This window comes from Haliotis asinina, chromosome 5, assembly GCF_037392515.1.
Source record: "Haliotis asinina isolate JCU_RB_2024 chromosome 5, JCU_Hal_asi_v2, whole genome shotgun sequence".
NCBI lineage: Eukaryota > Metazoa > Mollusca > Gastropoda > Lepetellida > Haliotidae > Haliotis > Haliotis asinina.
In genome coordinates, this window is record NC_090284.1 from 44,067,317 (window position 1) to 44,091,479 (window position 24,163).

Here is a 24,163-nt window from a genome sequence, read left to right on the forward strand (position 1 = left end):
TGTCTGAGGATAAATGCTGTTTAAGTTTGTTTTCACCGTCTTACAAAATCAAAATTACTTTTCACTGGTGGTAAAATATGTTTTTTATTAATGGACATTAGGATTTTACATGACATTGCTTATAACACAACAATTTCACTCTGGGAAGTGATGCGGGGATCGATATAATATTACTTACGATAATATTGCAACCTCGTTTCCGAGGAAGAAAGCATTGTAATCATGCAAAATCCCATTGGTCAGCAATGTGTAGTAAGCAGTCTTGATTTTATAAACTCGATGAAACTTGAACTCCATTTTCTATCCTGGAAGCGTGGTAGGGGGCGAACCATCCGATTTAGTATATACCACAGGCTTCCACAACACTCGCTTTGCGCACACAAACAACTAATCTAAGCACAAACTACAGCGTCCAGTGGAAATCTGTGTATGGTGATGCCATCATCCGACCTCAAAGACCAATCGATGGCAACACAACATTTCGGCATGTCTTTGGTGACATCGAGAAAACAGCAAAATGACGAGCTTCCTACACATTTTCTATACAGCAAACTGAAAATCGTTCCTTCCATGACGTCACTGCAGGGCTCTGGCGACAGAGTAACGTAACCTGCCTGTGATTCCGTTTGAGGGCGAGAGAAAAGCAGATGGCTTCTTAGCAACTTTTAAGCGCTCGGTATTATTTAATCTCAAGTTGTTGGGGTTTTTTTAAAAAATGGTGTTCCGTTAATGACTAACCAGAAGTCTTTCATATGCAGTGATAAAAAGAGTACCGAAAAATTGAGTTTCTTCGTTCTTTAAGCACTGGAAGAAAGCAAGCCAGGTCCTCATCACGAGTCCATTACATGCTATAGTGTTACCTGTCGCCATCAATACTTAACCAGCCACTGGACCAGGGATACAGCTGACCTGGATCGCAAGCTCACACGCTCACTGCCTTCCCACAAGATGGGGTAATTGGAGTAGAAATTACTGATCAATATTATCATCATCGAGCTTGATCATCATTACCATAATTGTATAGATCATTTATGATACTTTTGCCTGTCAATGTTTCATGTAATATCCATAGTTATGTCATTAGCTAATGCCTGTGTTTTTGTGAAATTATCTGCAGTTACTGTCGATAAGAAGTTACAAAAAGTCTCAGGCCTTCAGGGGATGTTGTGAATTTGTTGCACTAATTGTGGGTGACGTGGGTGGCTCAGTGGACACTGGAATTGTCTTGTCAGAATTTTATCCCCAAGGTATACCAGCATCTCTGGCCAACTAAACAAGACGTATCAACTGTAAGTAAAAACACAGAAAAGCCCACATTAAATTTGTAGAAATGGCAGCATAAGCATAATGCCTCACTATGTCTTTCGTTGCCATTTTTACTGTTTCAGTAGCTAGGAAATATGTGTATGTTGCTATTTCCTGGTTGTATTTTTGTACATCAAAGACTCTTATAATTTGATCATGATCATGATCATGCAACCCTTATAAGTCAAATAGCTAAAAATTTGAATAATTGGACAGAGATAGTCTCAAATCCTATCACCTGTCATACTGTCTGGGACGTCACATTTTTATGTGCAGAGTTATGATCCTTGGTTGTAGAATCTCCTCATTGTGGATTTGAATTCCAGAATCATCTGTCACTTTTTTACCCGCTTTGCTTGTATATGAACAGTGTCCAAACAACCTTAGATTTATGGTTTCTGATTCCATAGCGATGCTTTTTGATTTGAACTAAATTCATCTAAGGGATGCATAACTTTTGTCTTTCTTCCAGTGCTCAAGTGACACACTGATATGAGTAAAACAATGTTTTGTAGCCAGGTGGGCAAGGATGAAAATCTGTTATAGCCTGAACAAATACGTTTTTATTTTACAGCAATGGCTTCACTTGATTATTCTCATGCTTCAATGAAATCACCAATTTCTGTGATTTCTTGTAGCTCTATTAGTAATTGTAGTGTAAACACAACAGATGAAGGGCTTGCTTTATTGTAGGCAGATTAAAGCATGGGCCACTGTGTTAGTGGATAAAATGAGGTCTTGTAAGTGCCCAAGATATATAGGGAATTAGTAACAAGTGACAGATTCATAAATAACTGATTAGGCCTTTATGAACTCGTCAATAATGAGCCAATCCTTACTGTTTAGTTCCTTTGGTAACTTGCGTCTAAGTATGTGATGCAAGTCATGAAATGTAGTGGTAGCCTAATGGTTAAAATGTCCTCTCATCACGTTTAAGACCCAGGTTTTATCCCAAACAAGGATGTAGTGTATGAAGCCCATTTCTGTAATCCCTAAGATGTTGCAGGAAGTTTGATTAAAGTGGCATAAAATTATGCTCATTTACTCACAGTGAAAGTAACCATGGTAATGACATTTTTAAACTGTTGGGCCCCTTGAGATGTGCTGCTGTAGCGATTTTCTTGATCCCTAAAGGTCACATGCAACCAAAAAAGCAAACATAATTAAAACACAGTTATCACTTGCTCATTATATATAAAATGTATTGGTGATTGTGAAAAAAACAAATAAAGAAAATCATGAGCGTATAATTGCAAATCAAAAGTGCAATACTTCTTACTTTTGTTTACCTCCCTTGAAACAAAAGAGCCATGATTCTGAACCCAGTCAGGGGAGGTGGATGTGCACTCATATGTAACGAGGCCTTGTTATTAGCTGATTGACTTTGTTTATTGATTGTAAGCCCAATAGGTGTTAATGCCAAATTGCAAATGGTCAGTAATTGAAGTTGTGCATTGCATATTGTCATAAGAGACAGGCAGGTAGACATGCAGGTGTCAATAAATCAGACATCGAGTTTTCTCTGTGACAGAGCCTGCTTATCACAATCAACATGTTTTTTATGTAACAAGTAGATTATTTACTTGTTTATGTACACAACCAAGATTAGACTACTGCTCACAACCTCCTACTCCGGAATGGCATACTGTTTCAAGCTCCACGAACCTATTCACTGTGCATGCATTATGAGCGCAGCGCAGCATTAGTGAATCGTTTGAACTCTGATTTCACAGGGGTTTTTTCATCGTGTTTTTTTTTCAACTTTGTACGTTAATTGGCATTTTTGATGATTTGTTTCAGTAAGTGCCAACTGATAGGTATCAGAATCTGCAAAGTTGTGTTTTACATTGCATGTGACCTTTAAGTAACATTCAATGTATTGTAGTAATGACCCCTTGATTGTTAATCCATTGTTAAACCTAAAGCTTTAAAAATCTCTTATTTTGTGTTGTATGTTAAAAACTTGATTCTAGATAATATTTCACTGATAGAAACAACAACTGGATAATACACCTAAAGCAAATTAAGAAAATAACCATTAATTTGTGCAGTGTTGTGCATCTGGAAGGATGAACATTTATAAACATAGAAAGCAATATTACTCTTAGATCATGCCCTAGACATGCTGTGTCTATGATGCCTATCTGCTCAAGATGTAGTTCTTTCATTGCCCTTTATTGGCAATAAGATTCATACAGAGTTGCCCTCAAGCTCCACCAGATAGATACTGCTTTGTCCATAATGCCTATCTGTTTTAGATGTATTTCTTGTATGTCTGAAATCTAGTGCAACCCAGGAACAGACAAAAAAACAAAATTGACTGTCCTTACAATACAGATTTAATCTGCTCTAGTCAATTATGCGATCTCTCACAAGGACGTCCCCTGGAGAGTTGGCAATAGCATCTGTTTCCTTGATTAGTGTTTTGTCCATCTTCAAGATAGATTTATCATTGCAAAGAAAAAAGGATACAATGCTCATTAAGCGGAAACAATTTCTGCCAGGAAAGTAGTATCTATGTACATGTTGTCAGCATGACATATTCATTTGGACAGCCTCTGCAGTATCTAAGCATACCATATTCATCGTATTAAGTGCCGGTTCAAACAAGCGCACAGTGACCATGTTCTAGACCAATGTGAATATAATCTGTTATCAATACTAAGCTCGAAAGTGCACATGACCATGCATATTATCACATCTGTATTATGGATTACTTACAGAAGGTGTACAGTTGTCTACTAACTCCAGCGTTTGAACCGCAGATATTATCATCCACTTTATTATTGCCAGTTAAACCCATTGTACATGGTTTTAGTTCAAAACATCCTTTTTGTCAATACTCTAAGCTCATTACAACAGATACATTACTGTATTTTGTAAAAGTACTGTAAGTCCCCATGGTGACTAGTATCATGAGTATGGTGATATACAGATATGCTTTCTGTTGCTGGTGATATATAACCTACTTTCTTGTTGTAAATGGCCTTAATAGTATATGATTTTAGTTACCTGTACATACCAAATTTCTTCTTGTGATATTCTAATTATTTTACTGTCTTCTTGGCAACAGGTTGTGTGATATAACATTGTAAGTAAAAAGTAAAACCTGATTTAGTCATGATATAGCTGAAATGTTGCTGATGTTACCTCACTCACTGTAAAGAACGTCGTAATAATGAACTTAAATTGTCCTTAAAATTGGGTATCCATTGAAGTAAATGCTATAGAACTGAACTGAAATTCTGATTATTGTTCACATCAAACAGATAGTCTTGAGTTCCCTTGCTGTAAATAAGCGAGAAGGTGTTATTTTTAATTCAAAACACAGTAATCTTGACTGATTCAAGACGCCGAGGGATCGAATCAGGTTATGCTGTCAAGGTGTCTTCACGCAGAACTGTAACCAGAAGCCTAGCAGATTCCCACATGGGGATTTCAGGGCAGTAATGGTACCCTGAACTCCTGCTTCATGTTTCTAATAAGAGGCAGCTAATGAGGAGAGGGCAGTTGCAGTGAGTGACCTGATCTGTTATATACATCAGCATCATTGAATATTGTTTGTGACCAGAAGGTCGCACGTTCCTGTCCCCAGCTGTGTCATACCAAACCATGGTAATTGTAAAGCTTGTTGTTACCTTGCTTGGTGCTTGTAATAAAGGGCATGAAACACAGACTGGCAATCTCACCATTAGACTAATGCTTAGTCCCTGAATGTATATATTATGAATAGTAACAAATAAACCCATTTAAATTGAAAAGCACCCCTAGTGAGTGGGGTATCAACATTTAGCTGTGGCATGACATCAAACCAGCATAGGTCTGGACTAGTACAAACGTCCTCAACGTAGGCATGTAGGCTCCTCCGTCACCTCCACTAAATGACTGGAAACAGGTGGTGGGGTGGCCTTATTCGTCTCACCAAAAACCCAGGTTCAATCCCCCACAAGAGCACAATGTGTGAAGCTTATGATATTGCTTGAATGTTACTAAAAGTAGTGTAAAACTTAACTCACTCACTCAATCAATGGCTGGAAACACTGTCCCAGATGTGGTTATTCATTTGTTGCCTTTATTAAGCCGGAATTTTGCTGACTGCAAAATAATATTAACTAGTACATGTTCTATTGTCTGCTCCCAAGTACCTGTTTTCATAGCCCATTATGGTGCTTATTGTTGTTATAGTATCACTGGCATTTATTCAATGGTGACATGACCTGAGTTTCATTCCTGTAATCTGCAGCAATAGTTATGAATATATATGATACATGGTATATAAAAATGACAACATAGAAAAGGTATTACGTTGCATACAAACTTGCACCAGAATAGTAAACAAGACTGTGCAACTAACATTTTGATATTATTGATCTGGTATTTATCATGATAGTGTTGTCTTGATCCTGGTTCTTTATAGACCATATGTCATTTCGATGTTGAAAGTTCCAAGAATTACTTGTGCACCACCACAACTATTTGAACATTTTTTGTTAGAAGATATGAAAGTCCTATCACTACAGCCTCTTGGAGATGTTGTAAATATTTAAGAACTGTAGGACTTTAGGATTAAGTACCACTGAAGGAGCAGTGGGATAGTCTAGTGGTTGAAGCAGTCTGTAGTCATACCAAAGACCCAGTTTCAACTTACCACACAGGTACAATGTGTGAAGACCATTTCTGGTGTCCCCCAAAGTGATATTGATGGAATAATGAAGTGGCATAAAACTAACACTCACTCACTAGTCCTGTTAGACTATATGATTATCCAATGGTTTAAGGCATAAACAGAAGAACCGTTCAAAGGAGCAATAACCCACTGACTCTCTAGTCATGAATCTGTAGTTTTTACCATTAGGATCATGACCAGAGTGCTGTCGTTTAAGCCTCAGGGCTAAGACTACCTTAAGTCTATGTTAAGGTATGTTAGTTACAGCCACCTTAGCTCCAAGAACACTTTGTACAAGGGCACCAACATCTTTTGGACTTCCAAGTCTGAACACTGATACTCCATTAACCAGGTTCATTGAGTGTGTATCATTATTGACCAGTTATATCACATAACAGATAATGACTAGCTTCCCTATCTGATGTTTGTAACGGTAGTGTGAATGGAGATAAGTCTCCTCACTTGTTTTTTACCCCGATTTAACCATGGTTATTTTGTATGGTAATGAACAAAGTTGGAATTGATAATTCTGAAGACTAAGAGTGAATTCTTGATCATAATGTTCTGTGCTTTCTCGTTAAACTTATACAATATGTAGGTGTTATAAATCACAACACAACAACAAGAAGGGAAATATGATGAACATATTTCCCCCGATGTTTCAAATTCTTGTAAGGGTGGTAGTAGCAGAGCGGTTAAAGCATTTGCTCGTCTTGCCGATGATCTGGGTTCATTTCCCCACATGAGTACAATGTGTGAAGCCCATTTCTGGTGTACGCCATTGTAGTATGGCTGGAATATTGCTAAAAGTGGTGTAAAACCAAACTCATTAACTCACTAACTCAGAGATATTAATCATGTGAAGAAAGTGATTTGATATTTGTATTCCATTGCAAGCATCTTTAAAGACAGTCACTCCAAGTTTTAAAAAAACATCTTGTTTGGAGTTCTCTCTCATTTCTTACGGTACATTTTTCTGAAACGGTGAGCTAATGTTTGTTTTATTGTGTGTGTCAGTGAGGCAGCAGAGAGAAATCCAGAGAGTAGTTGGATTTTGTGATCCAATTAACAAATGGAAGTCATGCTCACAAAGTCACTTCATGACATGTGGGTACAGTTCTAATCTTGGTAATAGGTGTTCACAGAATGACAAAGGGCCCATGTGGTAGGATCAGCGCCTAGATAGGCTATCTGCTACCATTGTGTATCTGGTAATGTTGTTCAGAATGGTCAAATTCATGGGTGTTGGATTCTGTTTCCAAGTAACAGAGTGCAAGTAACAGCACTTTATGGGGATAGTTTCAGGATCAAAGGTTGTGACACAAAGCTTGTCCTCTAAGCTACACCTGTTTTCCTGATAAAGTATGGTCACTAGTCCTCTGCCTTAGGTCTGCTTGAAGAAGCCAGATACTCCAATTCCACAAAGTAGTTATGTGAACAGTTTGCACAGGTGGCAGTTTTTGCTTTGCACTAAACATACCACATACACATCTATCACTATGTACACCTCAAGGTACGTGCAGATTGTGTATATGTGTACTGGTTAGAGTACATCATCAGGATATATTACTACACCACACTTGACCTCAATAAATAAAGCCCAATGCATCAAAGTGTTTAGCGTGACCTAAATGTAGAACATCATGTGGATCAAAGGCTTTAGCATGTACTGCAGGCTGTGCTTTAACCAAGGAAATAATTGTAAGTTTGGGATCAAATATCTTAAACGTTAGTTCATTTTATTTATCTGAAGGAAACTGGAAAAGAGTAGTAAAAGTCTGAGATAATTTAATTCTTGTTCTTAACCAATAATAAATTGGGGTTTCAATCCAGTGATGAACACTTCTTACATTTTCTACACAGTTATGTGATAGGTATGAATCAGCCTTCTTCCAAAGCTTTAAAGAATGAATAAACTCAATTTTTTGGTACTCTTTTAACCATTACATATGAAAGATTTGTGGTTAGCCTTAGCGTAACACCATACTTATTCTTAAAAAACTAGTGGTTAATTCATTCCGAGCAATTAAAAGTTGCCAAAAAGCCATCTGCTTCACTTTCGCCTTCGAAACCACCAACAGGTTACGTAACTCTGTCGCTCTGCAGTTACGTCATAGAAGGAATGATTTTCAATTAGTTGTATAGAAAATGTGTAGGAAGCTCGTCATTTTGCTGATTTCTCGACGTCAATAAAGACATGCCGAATTGTTGTGTTGCCGTCAATTGCTCCTTGGGGTCATGTGATGGTATCACTGTACACAGATCTCCATTGGACCCTGTAGTTTGTGCTAAATGGGTTGTTTGTTTGTGCGAAGCGAGCATTGTTGAAGCCTGTGGTATATACTAAATTGTATGCTTGTTGTAAGAGGCGACTAATGGGATTGAGTGGTCAGATTCGCTGACTTGGTTGAAACATGTCAACGGTTCCCAATTGTGCAGATCGATGCTTATGTTGTTGATCACTGAATTGTCTGGTCCAGACTCGATTATTTACAGTCCACCACCATATAGCTGGAATATTGCTGAGTGCGGCGTAAAACTAAACTCACTCGCCCCCTACCTCGCTTCCAGGATAGAAAATGCTATTGAGATTTGTCTTTTCATTGAGTTATAAAATCAAGACTACTTATTAAACATAGCTGACCAACATAACAATTTCTTCCTCCAAAACGTGGTTGTGGTCAAGGTGACAGTATTATCGTAAGTAATATTATATTGACCCCTGCCTTACTTCCAAAAGTGAAATTGTTATGTTATAAGCAGTGTCATGCAAAATCCTACTGGCCATTAATCAGATACATATGTTACCATCAGAAGAAAGTAATGTTGATTTTAGAAGTCGGTAAAAGCAAACTTAAATAGCATTTATACCCAGACATTTATACCCTTGCATATGTCGACGCTTTTGACAAATCCACATTTAAATCCGCATAAAAGTAATTAATCAATCAGCGTGTTATCAGTTAATCCTTTGATCGATCCAGACACAAGAAATGCCAAATGGGGACCTTTGTCAGGTAATCTAAGTGGCGTTACCACCAATTATACCTGTCATAAATTCATCAACTGATCAACAAGTGAATGATGACAAATAACATGTAGGTTTGTACCATATAACACGGATTACAGCCTAGCGACACCAAGTGATTTTGACAGAATCGTTTATGGAAACAAGGGTTGTAACTCGCAACTAGGCAAAGCAGGAGACAAAACTAAATGATAGTAGATTGTGAGAACATGTGGCTTTCATTTTTCACAATAGCTGTTGCGATTTCGGGTTTGTATGAACCTGTAAGCGAAATAGTTTACCCCCTGTAGATGAATTCTGCATAGGCCCTCACATCTATACCTCATATTATGTCAATGAGACGCACCACTTTGATTGGTTGAATTTCTTTCATGGCTGAGAATTGTGCACTTTTGTCAAAAAGGTTTAAGGTAATTAAAGATCCAAATAAGTAATTTTAATGACGGGGTTTCATTTATGATCATCCCAATCAGTGATTTATGTATTTTCACCCCCTAGAGTATATTTCATCTTTAAACAAGAAAAACTAGTAGCCTGTCTTCCATAGCTGTCAGCTTCTCAAAGTACAATGTATTTACTTATAAATGTATATTTAGAATGCATTCGTATTGCATGATAAATTAGGACCACTAAAGTGTCCCAGGATGGAAATGGTGTCCACGCGAAATGTCCAGTTGCCTCAAAAGCAGCTCCATTTCCTCAATGGACAGTGAAAGAACACGTGACACGAAAGTGAAGGTAAGTTTTCCCACCCATTTTCATTATTTTGCAAGTACATCAGGTTTTCCATTTGGCTGACTTGCCTACAAAACTACAGATCTTTCTGTAATAGCTTGACACCGTTTACATTTTTTGCAATTGTGCGTGAAGCAAGGGCACCCTCCTGAGTGCCGAAACAAGATCGCGAAAAATGATGGTTTCAACACAAAATATGACATCCTCATCAGCAGAAGCGCCTTTTTTAGCAGTCAATTCTTACACATAGTTATTTTAGGTCTCCATTCACAGTGTAGGCTTTAGTGTGCCAGTAATGCTTTAATTATTGTTGAAAAATCAAACTGTACATTTTCTATGGAGTTGAGTTGAAACTGTCCATTGCTTTGAATGTTTACGTCGACGTAACTGTCCATGGAGTTGGTTGAATTCTACAGCATTTACTGTTGAAATCCCACTGTTGTTTATACTCTGACTTGGCAAAGGAAACGGAAGTGGATCCCCTCAACATGCAGACTGAGGCCAAGGATGACTTGTAGAACAGCAAGTGCGGCAGAGGTCAAACTAAAACATGAATCTTATGACTTAATTCAGACAATGCCCTACTTTACAGCCATGATTACATGATGCCATTTAGAAAGTGATCAAATGCAACATGTCATATTTGGGATTTCACTTTCTCAGTAAAGTACAAATTCTAGTACATGATTGGTTGAGTCCCATCCAGGATTCGAACCCACACCCTCAGAGTCAGGCACCCTCAGACTCAGTGCGCTGGCGATTAGGTGCCTGACTCTGAGGATGCGGGTTCGATTAGATGTATCAGTTAATACTGGTTAATATTTATATATCCTGTTAAATGAATTACTCTACAAAATATGGAGTGGTTATTGTACTAATTTGCCCAACCCAGTTCTCTGTTTCTTCTCTGGTTTGGTGTGCTTGACAGCAAACTACTGGTACTAAAGGATATATGCTACTAGCTTAAGCTCCTGAAACCATCAACATATCAAACTAAAGCATATATAGTGATGGTAAAAAGTGAAGCAACCAAGTATATACATGATAATTACTTCTTAGGCAGATTTGTACATGTGTTTGCACATGTAAAGACACACGAAAACTTCACTCAAACACACTCAACAGAATGAGACCAGATATTATGCTGCACATGCATCCTCGAAGGTATTCGCGACTTGCACAATGTAAGTTTGATGGCATGTCATTGCACTGCAAACATGAACTGCCTTGTCGAAAGAGGCAACTAACTGATCGCGTGGTCAGGCTCACTGACTTGTCATTGGTTCACAATAGCGCAGATCAATGTTAAAACTATAAACTGTCAACTCCCTGGACAGTAAAGTCACAATGAATTGTGACCAACACCATATAAAATGTACAGTTTGATTTTTCAACTAAATAATTAATGACACATTAAAGCCTGCACTGTGAATGAAGATCTAACACATCTAAGTACTGACAGCTAAAAAATGCACGTCTACTCATGAGGATGTGATATTTCAGGTTGAAATGATCATTGTCTACAATCTTGTTTCGACACTCAGGAGGGTGCCCTTACTAACAAGCAATTGCATTAAATGTAGAAGGTGTCATGCTATTACAGAAAGATCTGTAGATTTCTAGACCCCTCTGCCAAATGGCAAAACGTGATATGGTTGCAAAATAATGAAAATATGAGGGAAAACATATCTTTACTTTTGTGTCATGTGTTCTTCTTTCACTGTCCATTGAGGAAATGGAGTTGCTTTTGGGGCAACTCCACATTTCGTGAGGACAGCGCTTCCACCCTGTGAATGTGTGACGAGAGGCTTTTATTCATTCAGGAAGTGATGTAGCATGTTAGGTTTTGTAACATTTTCATCACTGACATGTATCACTGAACCCTGTTGACCATTGTTTCTAACTTTACTGTCAGATGATATAAGATGAGGCTTAAGGATGATATAGGCAATGCAGAGTTACTTCTCTTATGAACAGGAGGATCCAGCTGTCAAATTTCTTCATAATTTCATGGAGATTCTTGATCAGCACTACACCCATGATTGTCCTCTAATGAGACATCAATGTCTATGTAAGGTTATACAATATGTGCAAATGTGCGTCCAGTATGCACAAATGTGGGGAATGGATGCAGAAAAAAGAGGGATGCACAATATTATTCATTGTACTACAGCACATCTATGACTTAGCTAAATATTTGGTTGTTTCTTTCAGAGCTGTTACTTTCATCATTTTACCCATCAGGCCACATGATCAATGATTCATTCCGGACTCTCTAATTATCAACACATACAGTCATCTAACCAGTTACTTCACAAGATCTGCATATTGCCTGCAAGGACCCATACAACTAATAATAAAGGGGTCAAGCTAAACTTCTATTATGCGCATGGCTTTACACCTATGGACAACATTGTTTTAAAATGGTGGTTCAGTTGTAAAACCATAGATAATCCACAACCAGTCAAACTTTACATTCTGTGAATGAATACATCTTCAGTCAAAGTGTTTGTTGCGTTATATGAAATATACCTGTGCACCCATTTCACTCAGCTCTGCATCACTGAAACTGCTATAGTGCATTATGGTTGCACAATGGCCGTGGTTGCTGCAAACATGTGTGATGACATTTAAGAAGCCATTATTTGTAGACCACCTACATTAACAAACACTTCAAAGTCTCAGTTGTCCATTTATTTTCTTCCAGAAAGCAAAGTGACTCCACTGGTGGAGTTAGCAGCGCAGGCCGTGGCTTGTCATATACCATTTGAAGTAGTAGAACACTTCCCCCAGCCCATTCCCGAACAGCTGCAGCTGCGCATCGCATTCTGGAGCTTCCCGGAAAATGAAGAGGATATTCGGTAATTGTCACAGAAATGGCTTTGTTAGTATGACAGGTTTAATAAATCAAGGAGCATGTGGAATTTCAGAGCAATGAATATTATTTATAGTCTTTGAGTTAGATTTTACCCTAGGTTGTATTTGTTAATCATTGTTTATAGTTCATTATGGACTTTTAAAATTTTTTGGGGTGATAAATCTCTCTACCAGTGTATCAAACTGAATAAAATGTGCTACTGATTTATTCCCATACACCCAAAAGCTTCATTCATTAACTTGTGAATAATGAATTGATTTGATGGGTAATAAATAAGCAGACATAAAGCATGCAAAGTCAGCAGTGTTCATAATACATTATTGTTAACATTGTTAGGGGGAGGCTTCACGAGAAAGAACACTACTGTTTAACATGGAGATGGCTGGTATTGATTGTTAGAGCCATGTGGCAGTGACTTTCATTGAAAAATTGATACTTTCATCATAACTGCACAGGATAATTGATCCAAACATACTGATTCTTTTCATTCTCATCTCAGTGTTTAAAAGCTAGATTGTAAAAGAAGTGTTTTGAAGTAGTCATGTATTGAGTCACACATATTCAGTATTAGAACGTTGGTTGTTTCTAAATGATTGTGAATCTTTGTTACTGGAGGTTTTTGCTGTTTTTTAAGCTCTTATGTGTTTCTCAGCTATAATTGCATGAAATTGGGAACAATGTGAGCATTATAGTACTTGCAGTGTTCCAAATAAAGGCTCAAAGTCATTGGGTTGAGTCTTTAAATAACCTAATGCAGGCAGCTAAGAAAAATAATGTAGTCTGTAGATTTAACTAGGAGTAACCTATTTCAAATTTTATTAAATCTTAATTGTAATTATTGATGCATGTTATTATGTATCAATTTCGAAAAGGCCAATATGTATATTACTTACACACAGAATCGTCTGATGGCTGTTAGAATATTTTTCATTGGGGTACATATATGCATTTTCTGCAGCTGAAAATGTCATGTCACAGTTGTATCAATGTTTTAATAAAATGTTGAACAATAAACAAAAAAGTCGTCTTTGTTCATTATATGGCCCCTCACCATGTGGAGTCACCCCTCTTGCCAGCCAGGTAAGCATCCAGGCCGTATCATCATTTCTTCTGCTGTCACTCTATGCGATAATGCTCTTGCTGATGAATATTGCGTTAATGTACCAATTATTTAATGTTGTGTGCAGGTTATATACGTAATTTTCAATGTTTTGTACATGTATGAGATAAACGGAAGGTTCTTTGGGCTCTTCTCTCCCCATTGCGTCTGTGGTTGGGCCTCCCACCAGGTTGGGGTTCAGCTCTCTTCATGGGGAGATCCAGCAGCTTGGGCACCAAGTCTACAGAGGTTGGGGAGCCCAAGGGTGCTTTCTGTTTTACCTCAGCTCCACAGAAGGTGTGGCAACATATTGCCCAATGTATACCCCAAACCACTGTGTCGACATCTTGCCCAGACTAGTTTGAATTTCGCCTGCCAAGAGAGGCGTTTGTCCCTAGGCAACCCTAACAGGTCTCCTACCTTCAGTGGTGGACCTATGTCAGGAATCTTTCCAAAGGGGTCCCTTTGGAACTCCTGATGCCAGACCTAACAGTTCAAACCAATACATCCTTCTCGGGATGGGTGATGGGGAGGCACTCTGTCAGTCTGATGCTGGTTGAAAGCGGAGGTCAGTCTTCACATCAGTGTCTAAGAACTAAGAGCTGTGCGGTTGGTTCTCGACCACTTCCTGGATGATGCCCAGGGCTAAGTGCTTCGTCTTCAGTTGCACAGCCATGACATATATCTTGGAACAAGGCAGCATAGTGTCATGAGCGCTCCTTCGGGAGACATGGGAGTTTCTCCCCCGGTGCTATCAGTACAACTGTCAGGTAATTCCAGTAAACCACCCAGGACAGGAGAACCTACAAGCAGATGCTATCTGTTGCCGGATCCTGGTCCTGCACGAATGAATGCTCGATTGGCAGATATTTGGAGTTATCTCCCATTTGAATGGATCAATCCAGGTGGATCTGTTTGCGTCCGGGGTTACGAATCAGATACCTGTGTTCTGCTCTTGACTACCGGACCAGAGGGTGTTGGCCTTCGACAGGCAAGGTTCTGTAGGTATTCCCGCCACCAACTCTCATTCCCCCGTGTCCTCTCCCTGTCAGGTTTGGCCTCGTAGCATGCAGAAGTCTAGAAGTCTGCTGCAGTTGCAGAAACAATTACAGCTTCAGGGCGTTATTCGACAACATGAGGATAGGTGGTCCCGCAATGCATGCTTATGTTCAGATAAGGGGATTGCAGATCCCTTTTCTGCGGATTTAGTCCGAGTATTGGAGTTTCTGCAAGCTTATCTGGAAGAAGGTTTGGCAACTTTGGCCATTAGTGGCTACTCTATCACTATTTCCACTATTCACACCCCTGTCAATGGTGCTCTTCTGGGTCAGCTCCCTCTGTGCCAGCTCCTGTCACTCTTCATACTCTTACTCAGCCTTGTACATCGGGGACGGGGGACCTCTGCAGTGATCACTCACCCATTGGATGTCCTGAAGACCTCCAAGGTTCTATATCAAACGAACACAGGGGACCCATATGGGTACACATCTGTTCTGCTGTTTCGGTGGGCGGAAGGCTGGTTGCCGGCTAGCAAACAGACCTTATCTTGCTAGCTCGTTTTGGTCATTTATGCTGCGTATCAGGCCAAGGGCAAGCCTCCCTAGAGGTCAAGGCAGTGGCCACTTCAAAAAGGCTTTTGCATCGGCATTGCCCATTGAAGAGATATGCTCTGTCGCTGTTTGGAGCAAGCCTAACACCTCATATGAGTTATATGTCAGTTTTGAGTTGGGTTTTCCCCTTATGGTGCTCACTATTGATTTCACTGTATTTTCATGTTCACACTATGTGCGAAATCACTTGCTTAACTTATGAGGTCTGTTCTCAGTACATTTCCTCCTTGTCAGTTCCATCCTATAATGCTGTGCGACAGTTCACAGATGAGTGTTATGGTGTAAGTTTTTTTTACAATTATGATCACTGTTTATTGGTCCTGTGGCAGCTTCCCTCCTCCCTAGCCTTCGGAACTGGGTGTCTGAATTAATGCATATATGTACCCCAAGGATGATTTCTATGTAAAAGAATTGGACAAACCTGTAAAGGTTTCCAATTCATTGAAGAGAATTGTCCTTGGGTTAGGCCACCCATCTCCCCGCAGTTTTGTTCACTCATTTATTCAGCAGAATGAATGATGATACGGGCTTGGATGCTTACCTGGTTGGCTGCACATGCATGGCAGAGGGGTGACACCATGTAGTGAGGGGCCATATAATAATTAAAAAGATCTGTTTAATGTACAGTATTTTATTAAGACTTTGATACAACTGTCACATGACATTTTCAGCAGCAGAAAATGAATATATGTACCCCAGTGACGATTCTCTTCAAAGAATTGGAAACCTACAGGTTTGTCAAATTTTCTTCAAACAAGTGATTATCCAACAGGTTTGTTTTCTGTATGCAAGATGTTACGTGAGGAGTGTATGAAAACGTGTGATATGTAATTGATTTGCTGTAAGGAGTTTGTGTTTCCACACAGACTGTACTCCTGCTTGGCTAATGGCAGTGCGGATGAGTTCACCAAGGGAGAGCATCTGTACAAGAGCAAGGCCGTCAGGGACGCTCTGCAGATAGGTTTGTAGAGTGAAGAAAACATATTCAGCTTTGTCCTTTAGCTCAGTCGTGGATGTAGATGCAATTTGGAAATTTTCTTATGTATGTATGTATGTTATGTAACAAAAATACCTCCAAGGAAGGAATGCTTTAAACACATCATTTATACCTGACAGTGTTAAACAGCCAATCATTTGGGCATGAATTTACAGGAAAGTTGAGGACTGTTTTTGTGCAAAGACCAGCAAACAAAATATACAGTTATCATGCAGCTCTCTGAATTAGTGAAAAGTTCAGAAATGCAAAACCAAAGAATGATTGTTTATATTACATATGCTGCAGCAACTTTTCTTTCTTTCTCTGTTCTTCATTGAGTATGTAAGTATAGTGTTTATTATACTTTATGCTAAAAGCTGTTACATTAGCATTTCTTATTACAAGCCAACCCTGTGGACATTCCAATTTTGAATAGGTTGAATTTGAATAATTACCTTTACTACCACATTTAACTTGAAAAGAGGGTCAGGTTGAATGATGTTTTTGATTGCTTGTCATTACTCATTACACCCCAAATGCACAGATGTGTGCTTACTATAATTATCACCGGGTTCTCTGATCCAGACAGTATTATTTTCAGGCTGATATATGCGTATTTTCAATTAACATTTATATTCTTGTACAGACAGTCCATAGTAACAAATATGGTTTGGCCACTGATGCATTTGTTTAGTTAAAGGGTATATAACCTACTGATAAATTATTGATTCAGGATTAACAGGTTTTGGACACGATCAATATACTCAGTCACATTGTTATGGTAGACTGAAGGTAAATTCGACTCATTATCTCTTTCATACTCTGATATCGTTTCATTTTTAATGACTTTCAAAATTCATACCCAGGTCTTTGACCCACATTTTGATCTTATGTTGATAATGATAGTGTATCTGATTGTTCTTCATCTGTTATATACTGATGCTACTGGTTTGGACATTCTTTTGTTTACGAGCAACCACTAAACTCAATAATGAGTTGGGGGGGCAGGAGATGCAGTCGACTGAGGCTCCATAAGGTGCTCTTCAGAGATAGGCGTGTCTGTAATTGCTGGTTCAAGCCTCACATAATGGAACCAAGATAGTGTTTCTATGTTTCCAGTCACCTACCCATGCTCTCATAAACATCTGGGTAGTGGGGTAGCCATGAGGTTAAAGTGTTTATACCATAGTGTTTATACCATGTTTAACCATAGACCAGATTTTGTTTTCCACATTTGGTATAATGCAATGGGCATAATGTGTGAAGTCCATTTCTACGGTATCCTGCCGTAGTATTGCTAGAATATTCCTAAAAGTGACATATAACTAAACTCACTTGCTCCTAAACATCTAAGACCTGCAACTTGTTGTGTTTTTGTTGTTGTTGTTGTTGTTGTTATTTTTTTCATTTTGCTTAATGAGATTTTCAAACTGTAATATATATGGTGTTAAGCCCAACTCTCACACTCTGTGTGTGGCAGTCCCAGAGGTATACACCTTGGCTGTGATTTTCTGTTTATGCTCATCCAAACAGAGTATGTTCATCATTGTAATATTTCCTGTTGCAGGCTTCCATCTGAGTGCAACTGTCATCCATCTGAACCTGACGCAGACCCAGGGTAAAGGAAGTTACAATGTTGCCGTGGTCTTTGACCGACGGCGCATCTCGTCATGCACATGCACTTGCAACAGCAGCCCCTCCTGGTGTTCTCATATTGTTGCATTATGTCTATATCGAATACATCAGGTGAGACTTTACAGGTGTATCACATCTTTGTGTAGGTTCATGCACACTAAATTCATGGAATTTGACTAACTGGTGTCAGACTCAGTGGTTACATGGTTAAGAATGATTGCTGTGAGGTGTTTCAGTTATGTATGACCTTTAGCCATTTGAGGTAGTTATTTATCTGAAAATATTGTCTTTATTTTCATTACATCCATGTCATTGTATATTGTTAAGCAAACAAAATATTGTTTTCTCCATTGCAGATTTGTCATATTTTAACATTATCTTTTGGACCCCCCCAAAAGTTTACAGTTTGTAATGGGTTGATTTTTGTGTTGATCCCTTATGATAAACCCCATCTTTGTGTGTACATTTTTAGGCGACGTCAGTATGTTTGCGAGCACCAGTGTCCGAGTCACTTTCACGTCTTCATAGAGATCAGCTACAGAAATTTGCTCAGTATCTTATTACTGAACTGCCACAACAAGTAAGTCAGTAATTATCTCCCTTAGACTGCTATCAGCAAAGAAGTGTCACATTTCACCACTGTCCCAGATACTTGTCATTTGTCATGTCTCATCTATTTCATGTGCATGGATTTCTTTATTTTGAAATGTTCTTTTAGGAATATAGTTTATTTCCAGTTGACAGCATCTGGTCAATTCCCCATACACCAGTACAGACTTTAATAGCTTCGGTAACATGTATGCCTGTACTGCTACCAATAATCATTTGTCTTGTCACTACAGAAGGTTAATGATTGTTCCACAGTGTCTTCCTTATACAAACAGCCCTATCATAATGCATTTGAATTGTTCCTTAAAGGTCACATGCAAGCAAAAAATCAAACATAATCAAAACACAGTTATCACCTTTTCGTGATATATAAAATGCATTGCTGATTAAGAAAAAAACAGATAAACAAAATTATAAACATATAATCACAAATCAAAAGTGCAATATTTTGTACTTGGGTTTACCTCCCTCGAAACGAAGCAGCCATAACACTGAACCAAGCCAAAACCAGTGAGTGTGCATTCAAGTGTAACAAAGCCTTTTCATTTGCCCTTATGCCTAGTCGCTTGTTTGCTTATGGCTTGCCCTATAGGTGTTTGTTTCAAACTGCATGTGGTCAGTGATTGAAGTTGTGCTTTGCATATTGACATTAGCAGACAGGCAGGCAGACATATAAGTGTCAATAAACCAGACATTGAGTTTTCTCAGTGACAGAGTCTGCTTATCACAATCAACATGTTTTTCTATGTAATGATTAAATTATTTACTCGTTTGTATACAACCCTGATTAGACTACTGTTCATGACCTCATACTCTGGGCAGACATACTGTTTCAAGCTCCATGAACCTATTCATTGCACATGCTTTATGAGAGCGGCGCAGCATAGCTGTTGAAACCACTTTTTCAGTAGTGAGTTGTTTAACTCTGATTTTGCAGACTAATTTTTTCATCGTGTTTTTTTTTTCAACTTTATAGGTTGAATTGGCATTTTTGATGATTTTTTTGGTAAGTGCATACCGAAAGGTATCAGAATCTGCAAAGTTGTGTTTTGCATTGCATGTGACCTTTAAAAAGATAACAGTCTTAATATTTTATTGAGACTAATTAAGACTTTTCTGAAATAGCAGTGATATTGCTGGAATATTGCTAAAAGCAGCATCACCTACTCAATCACTGACTGTTCTGGCAGGTGTGTTAAATTAGTGCCTCGTCCCATTAGTTTTGATATCTTCAGATACCCTTGGATGATACAAATATACATGTATAAATACCACATTTAGAAGAGAGTACAGAAATTTATATTAATTGGGCAAAAGTTTCAGAAGACACTACTTTTTTTCAGATTTTACCAACAGCTCAACGGCTTCTAGATGAACTGTTATCTTCTCAGGAAACAGCTATAAATACAGTGTATGGGGCACCAGGTCAGTGCTTCATTCCATTGAGTCTTGTGATTAACAAGTGAAGTGAATCCGAAAACATTTTATGTACCATAGAACAGAATCGTCCAACTGCTTCTGAAGCCAGCTAGATATTCTGTGCCGTAAGTTTGGACATTTCTGTATGAAAAGAGAGTCCTGGGGTAAATGTTGCATGTGCAGGTATTTTTTCATTGATTGGTGTATTTCCAGATCCTACTGCTGGGCCTCCTGCAAGTGAGCAGACGTCATGGTGTTTAGATGAAACAACACTTCATGAAAATGTGAAGAAAACTCTAGTCAAGTTCTGTGTCCCATCTCCAATAGTATTTAGGTGAGTCACTGGCAAGCTATGAGTTTAAAGTTCACGAGGTCTAAGGAATGATCATTTGTGCAATCATTTCATATTGTATGTCATTACAACTTTGAATATTTAATCCTAAACATGTCATAATATGGCTATCTCCGTATTGGGTACATATCACAATGCTTTTTCATACATAGACTCATTTAATGTAACACATGATTTTGAATATTAAATTCTAGATATGGTACAACAATCTTCTTATGGGAGAAATTTCACAATCCTCTTTTCCCAATTCAGCGCATATTGTGATTCTTAATTCACAGCAGATTTGCATGATTTTTTTTTGAAGCCATGATAACCATAATAAGGATTGAGAATTCACATTTCAATCAATGATTAATTTAGATATAACTGTAGCTTCAACATCTTTTAAAACAAGTCTTAAACAGAATTCTCCTCTTAATACTGTGCACATAGTTCACTGTAGATTAGGGTTAATCAGTAACAACAAGATTGTGTAGAACAATGAAAGTACTCATACTGCCAAATGAGTCTCCTATACTATGATAAGACTAATCAAAACAGGAAAGTCTGTATCATAATTTGTAACTTCTATTTTCAATGTATTGGTGAGTTTTGACATCTCTAGATAATATGTTCCACATTAGTTGACATACCTTAATCTTGGACCCAGGTAGATTATATCTGTAACAACCTGCCCCCTCTCTCAACAGTGATGTGAACTACCTATCAGCCAGTGCACCTCCCGCAGCTGCAGAATGGCAGAGTCTATTACGGCCACTGAGGGGGAGAGAGCCTGAGGGCATGTGGAACTTGTTGTCCATAGTCAGAGAGATGTTCAAGCGACATGACAGCAATTCTGTACCCCTGTTGGAGATTCTGACAGATGAGGTTCTACAGTGTGAACAGGTATGCTAAAGGAGACACCCATCTTACAGGAATTAGTCCCAACACAAGCTCTTGAAATGATAATGGTCTTACTTTATAAATACAAAATACCTTTTGGAAAGTGGGCACTTAAGTCACTTTTAAATGTCACAAAGGTTAGTTGGGTTTGTTTTTTTTTATTTAAGTTGTACTTAAGTACAAATTTGAGTACTTTGGTGCTCTGACATGGATTGGAACCAAGGCTTTCAGGGAGGGGCTTCTAACTGCCAGTTCACCAGGTCATCAATCTAACTCACATTAAGAAAGATTCATACCAAAGACGTCATTTGTTTCGGTGTTGAATTGGTTACGTCATCTGACCTTGATGACTGTATTGTAGCGTATCACAGGACAGCATTCGCATGCTTTCAGTCCCTGTTTTTCGCATCCCAGTACCATAGTCAGGATATAGTAATACTGCCGGCTGACTGCAATGATCAATGTTGTGTAAATAACTAAACGGCATTGTATTATTGTCCCACAGCATATAATGCTGGGGAATATGGTCAATGCCCCATCTGTCTGTCCATCCATCTGCCTGTAATCATTTCGTTTCCGCTGCAAAACTGAAGAAATCATTAAATACAAAAATTGATATATATTACCAAACAGAACCTAAAGTGGTGCCTTTTGCTATTAACAGTTTTTTTTGGCATTTTTGTTTTTCTGGATTGCCTTGGAAACAATTTCGATTTGGTCTCAAAAAGGAGTGCATTTCATTTCCGGAGCATAGCTAAACAATTGCTGAGTAATTATCAATAAAAAAAGACAGATATATGAGGCATAATACAAAGCATCGTTGACGTTCTAAAGGGTATATAACCTGTGAAGGTCCCGGGGTAGAATAGGCCTTCAGCAACCCCTGCTTGCCATAAAAGGTGACTATGCTTGTCGTAAGAGGCGACTTACGGGATCGGGTGGTCAGGCTTGCTGACTTGGTTGGCATATGTCATCGGTTCCCAATTGCGCAGATCAATGCTCATGTTGTTGATCATTGGATTGTCTGGTCCAGACTTGATTATTTACAGACTGCCGCCATATAGCTGTAATATTGCTTAGTGCAGTGTAAAACTAAACTCACTCACTCACTCACTCACTCAAGGGTATACATTCTGATAAATCTCCACTTTACCCTGGATGCATCTGATGCTTGACTGATGATTTTATTACCTTACTTGGTTGACTTTTTATCCAATCAGGTGTTTATGCTGGTAAGTTAAGCATAACAATCACAACTAGCTATCACTTTTTAAATTATCCAACTGGTTAAACTTGGCAACACAATAATATATTGTTGCAGAAGTACTCTGAAAGAGGTACAAGGAGTTCTTGCATAAGTTTTTTTAATGTTTCAAACCTGTCTGTTTGTCAGCGAACAGTTTTTAGCGGCTGCTTTTGCTATCGTTGTTGACACAGGTAAGGTTGGTTGTAATGGCGACTTATCTCAATGGCTACTATGAGAACATAAAGCCAGCAAAGGGAGGTAATACAATCATCGGCCTGAGTCATAGATGCATCCAGGGTAGAGTAGAGATTTACTGGAATGTATACCCTGGAGATATAGAGGATGAACCTCATACCTTGATTATTACACAAATTCTTACCATTCTTAGACTTTACTAGTAACATGTAGTATAATGGATGCATTCACTAAAAAGATTGGATTCATTTCTCATGTGTTCACATGAAATATAATTTTGCAGTCAGTAATTCAAATGTTTTTCTTTCTTACTAGATACTGATTTGGTGGTTTGCCACGAAGGCCTCAGCCTCTAATAACAGCAATGCTGTGCACTGTAGCCGAAGTGGAAACAGTTCTGCAAATGCCACCCAGCATGCTGCTGCAAGTCTGTGTGAGGAAATAGTAACTCTATGGCGACTTGCTGCTCTCAACCCTAAGCTCTCACCAATTCAAGCTGATGATCTATGCACCAAGTTCAAGGAGTGGCACATCCAGACAATAGAAAAAGTCAGAAAAGCTCGTGGATCTAATTCCAGCAGTTCAGGCGGGAACATTAAGAAAAGTGACATCGAAAACTTTCCTGGGTTCAAACCCGCTATTGAGGCTTGTCAGATGACATGGGAGGACTACCCTATTCCTGGGGTAACCTACTCAGACAAAGATGGATCTCGGTATGTGTATCATTTTAGCTCTAAGGGCTCTGATGGGGAGGGAAAGAAACCATCCAGGGTGCAACCAGTCACTATATGCTCAGAAGACATTATTAGCACTGATAATTCTCGAACTCTTGCTCATTCCCAAAGATCTCAGGATGCACGGGCACGTGCCCGCCATGAAGGACGACCGATGAATATGAGGAGAGACTCCGCCATCAATGATGGAGCAGCAAGCTCAGGTTCAGAAGGGTTTTGTGAGCCCGAACGTGGATTCCGGGACTCTGATTCTAGTTATGATAACAAAGGATTTCACTCTAGGAGTAACTCCCTGGATGAACCTGATCCGGGCCATGTGTACCCAGGTCAGGTCTCACACAGGGAAAATGTACACGTCATGGTGCATCAGGACAGTGATGTGTTCGATGATGGGGTCGTAGATGACCGGCCAGACCCTGTTGGTCAGGATCTCGCTAACCCCATCCCCCAGGAAGAAGGAGCCATGATGTGCCCTGGAGCTTCAGCGCAATCTAGTCAAAGTCTTGAAGCTGGTGCCCCTGCTGTTCGGCCTGTTGAACAATCTACCTCAGAATCACAGCAGTCTAGTGATGAGTATCAGATGTATTTCTATGACCCTAAATCAAAGCTGACTGATGCAGACAAGAAGAAGAAGGACAAGAATGAGGAACCTAACTATTTTGCCGGCCTGAAGAACCCACAGGAGGTTGGCAAGCTCCCGGAGAAGAACCCTTCAGCTCAGGATGTAAGCTACATATATTCCAGATTGTTCTCCCTTAACAACTATCAATTAACACTGTCTTTGTGGAATCAAA

At 38.9% G+C, this 24,163-nt stretch overlaps 1 protein-coding gene across 1 annotated transcript in view; it reads left to right on the plus strand.

The window, feature by feature from the left end:
* The window catches only part of LOC137284561 (zinc finger SWIM domain-containing protein 8-like), a 61,052-nt gene that overhangs the window by 19,306 nt on the left and 17,583 nt on the right, over nt 1-24,163 (plus strand). Inside the window, exons 2-9 of the mRNA XM_067816407.1 lie at nt 12,442-12,595; nt 16,188-16,282; nt 17,865-18,043; nt 18,405-18,512; nt 19,885-19,966; nt 20,174-20,294; nt 21,002-21,197; nt 22,951-24,093. Of these exons, the coding sequence (XP_067672508.1) occupies nt 12,442-12,595; nt 16,188-16,282; nt 17,865-18,043; nt 18,405-18,512; nt 19,885-19,966; nt 20,174-20,294; nt 21,002-21,197; nt 22,951-24,093 (2,078 nt within the window). The remainder of the gene's footprint in view (nt 1-12,441; nt 12,596-16,187; nt 16,283-17,864; nt 18,044-18,404; nt 18,513-19,884; nt 19,967-20,173; nt 20,295-21,001; nt 21,198-22,950; nt 24,094-24,163) is intronic.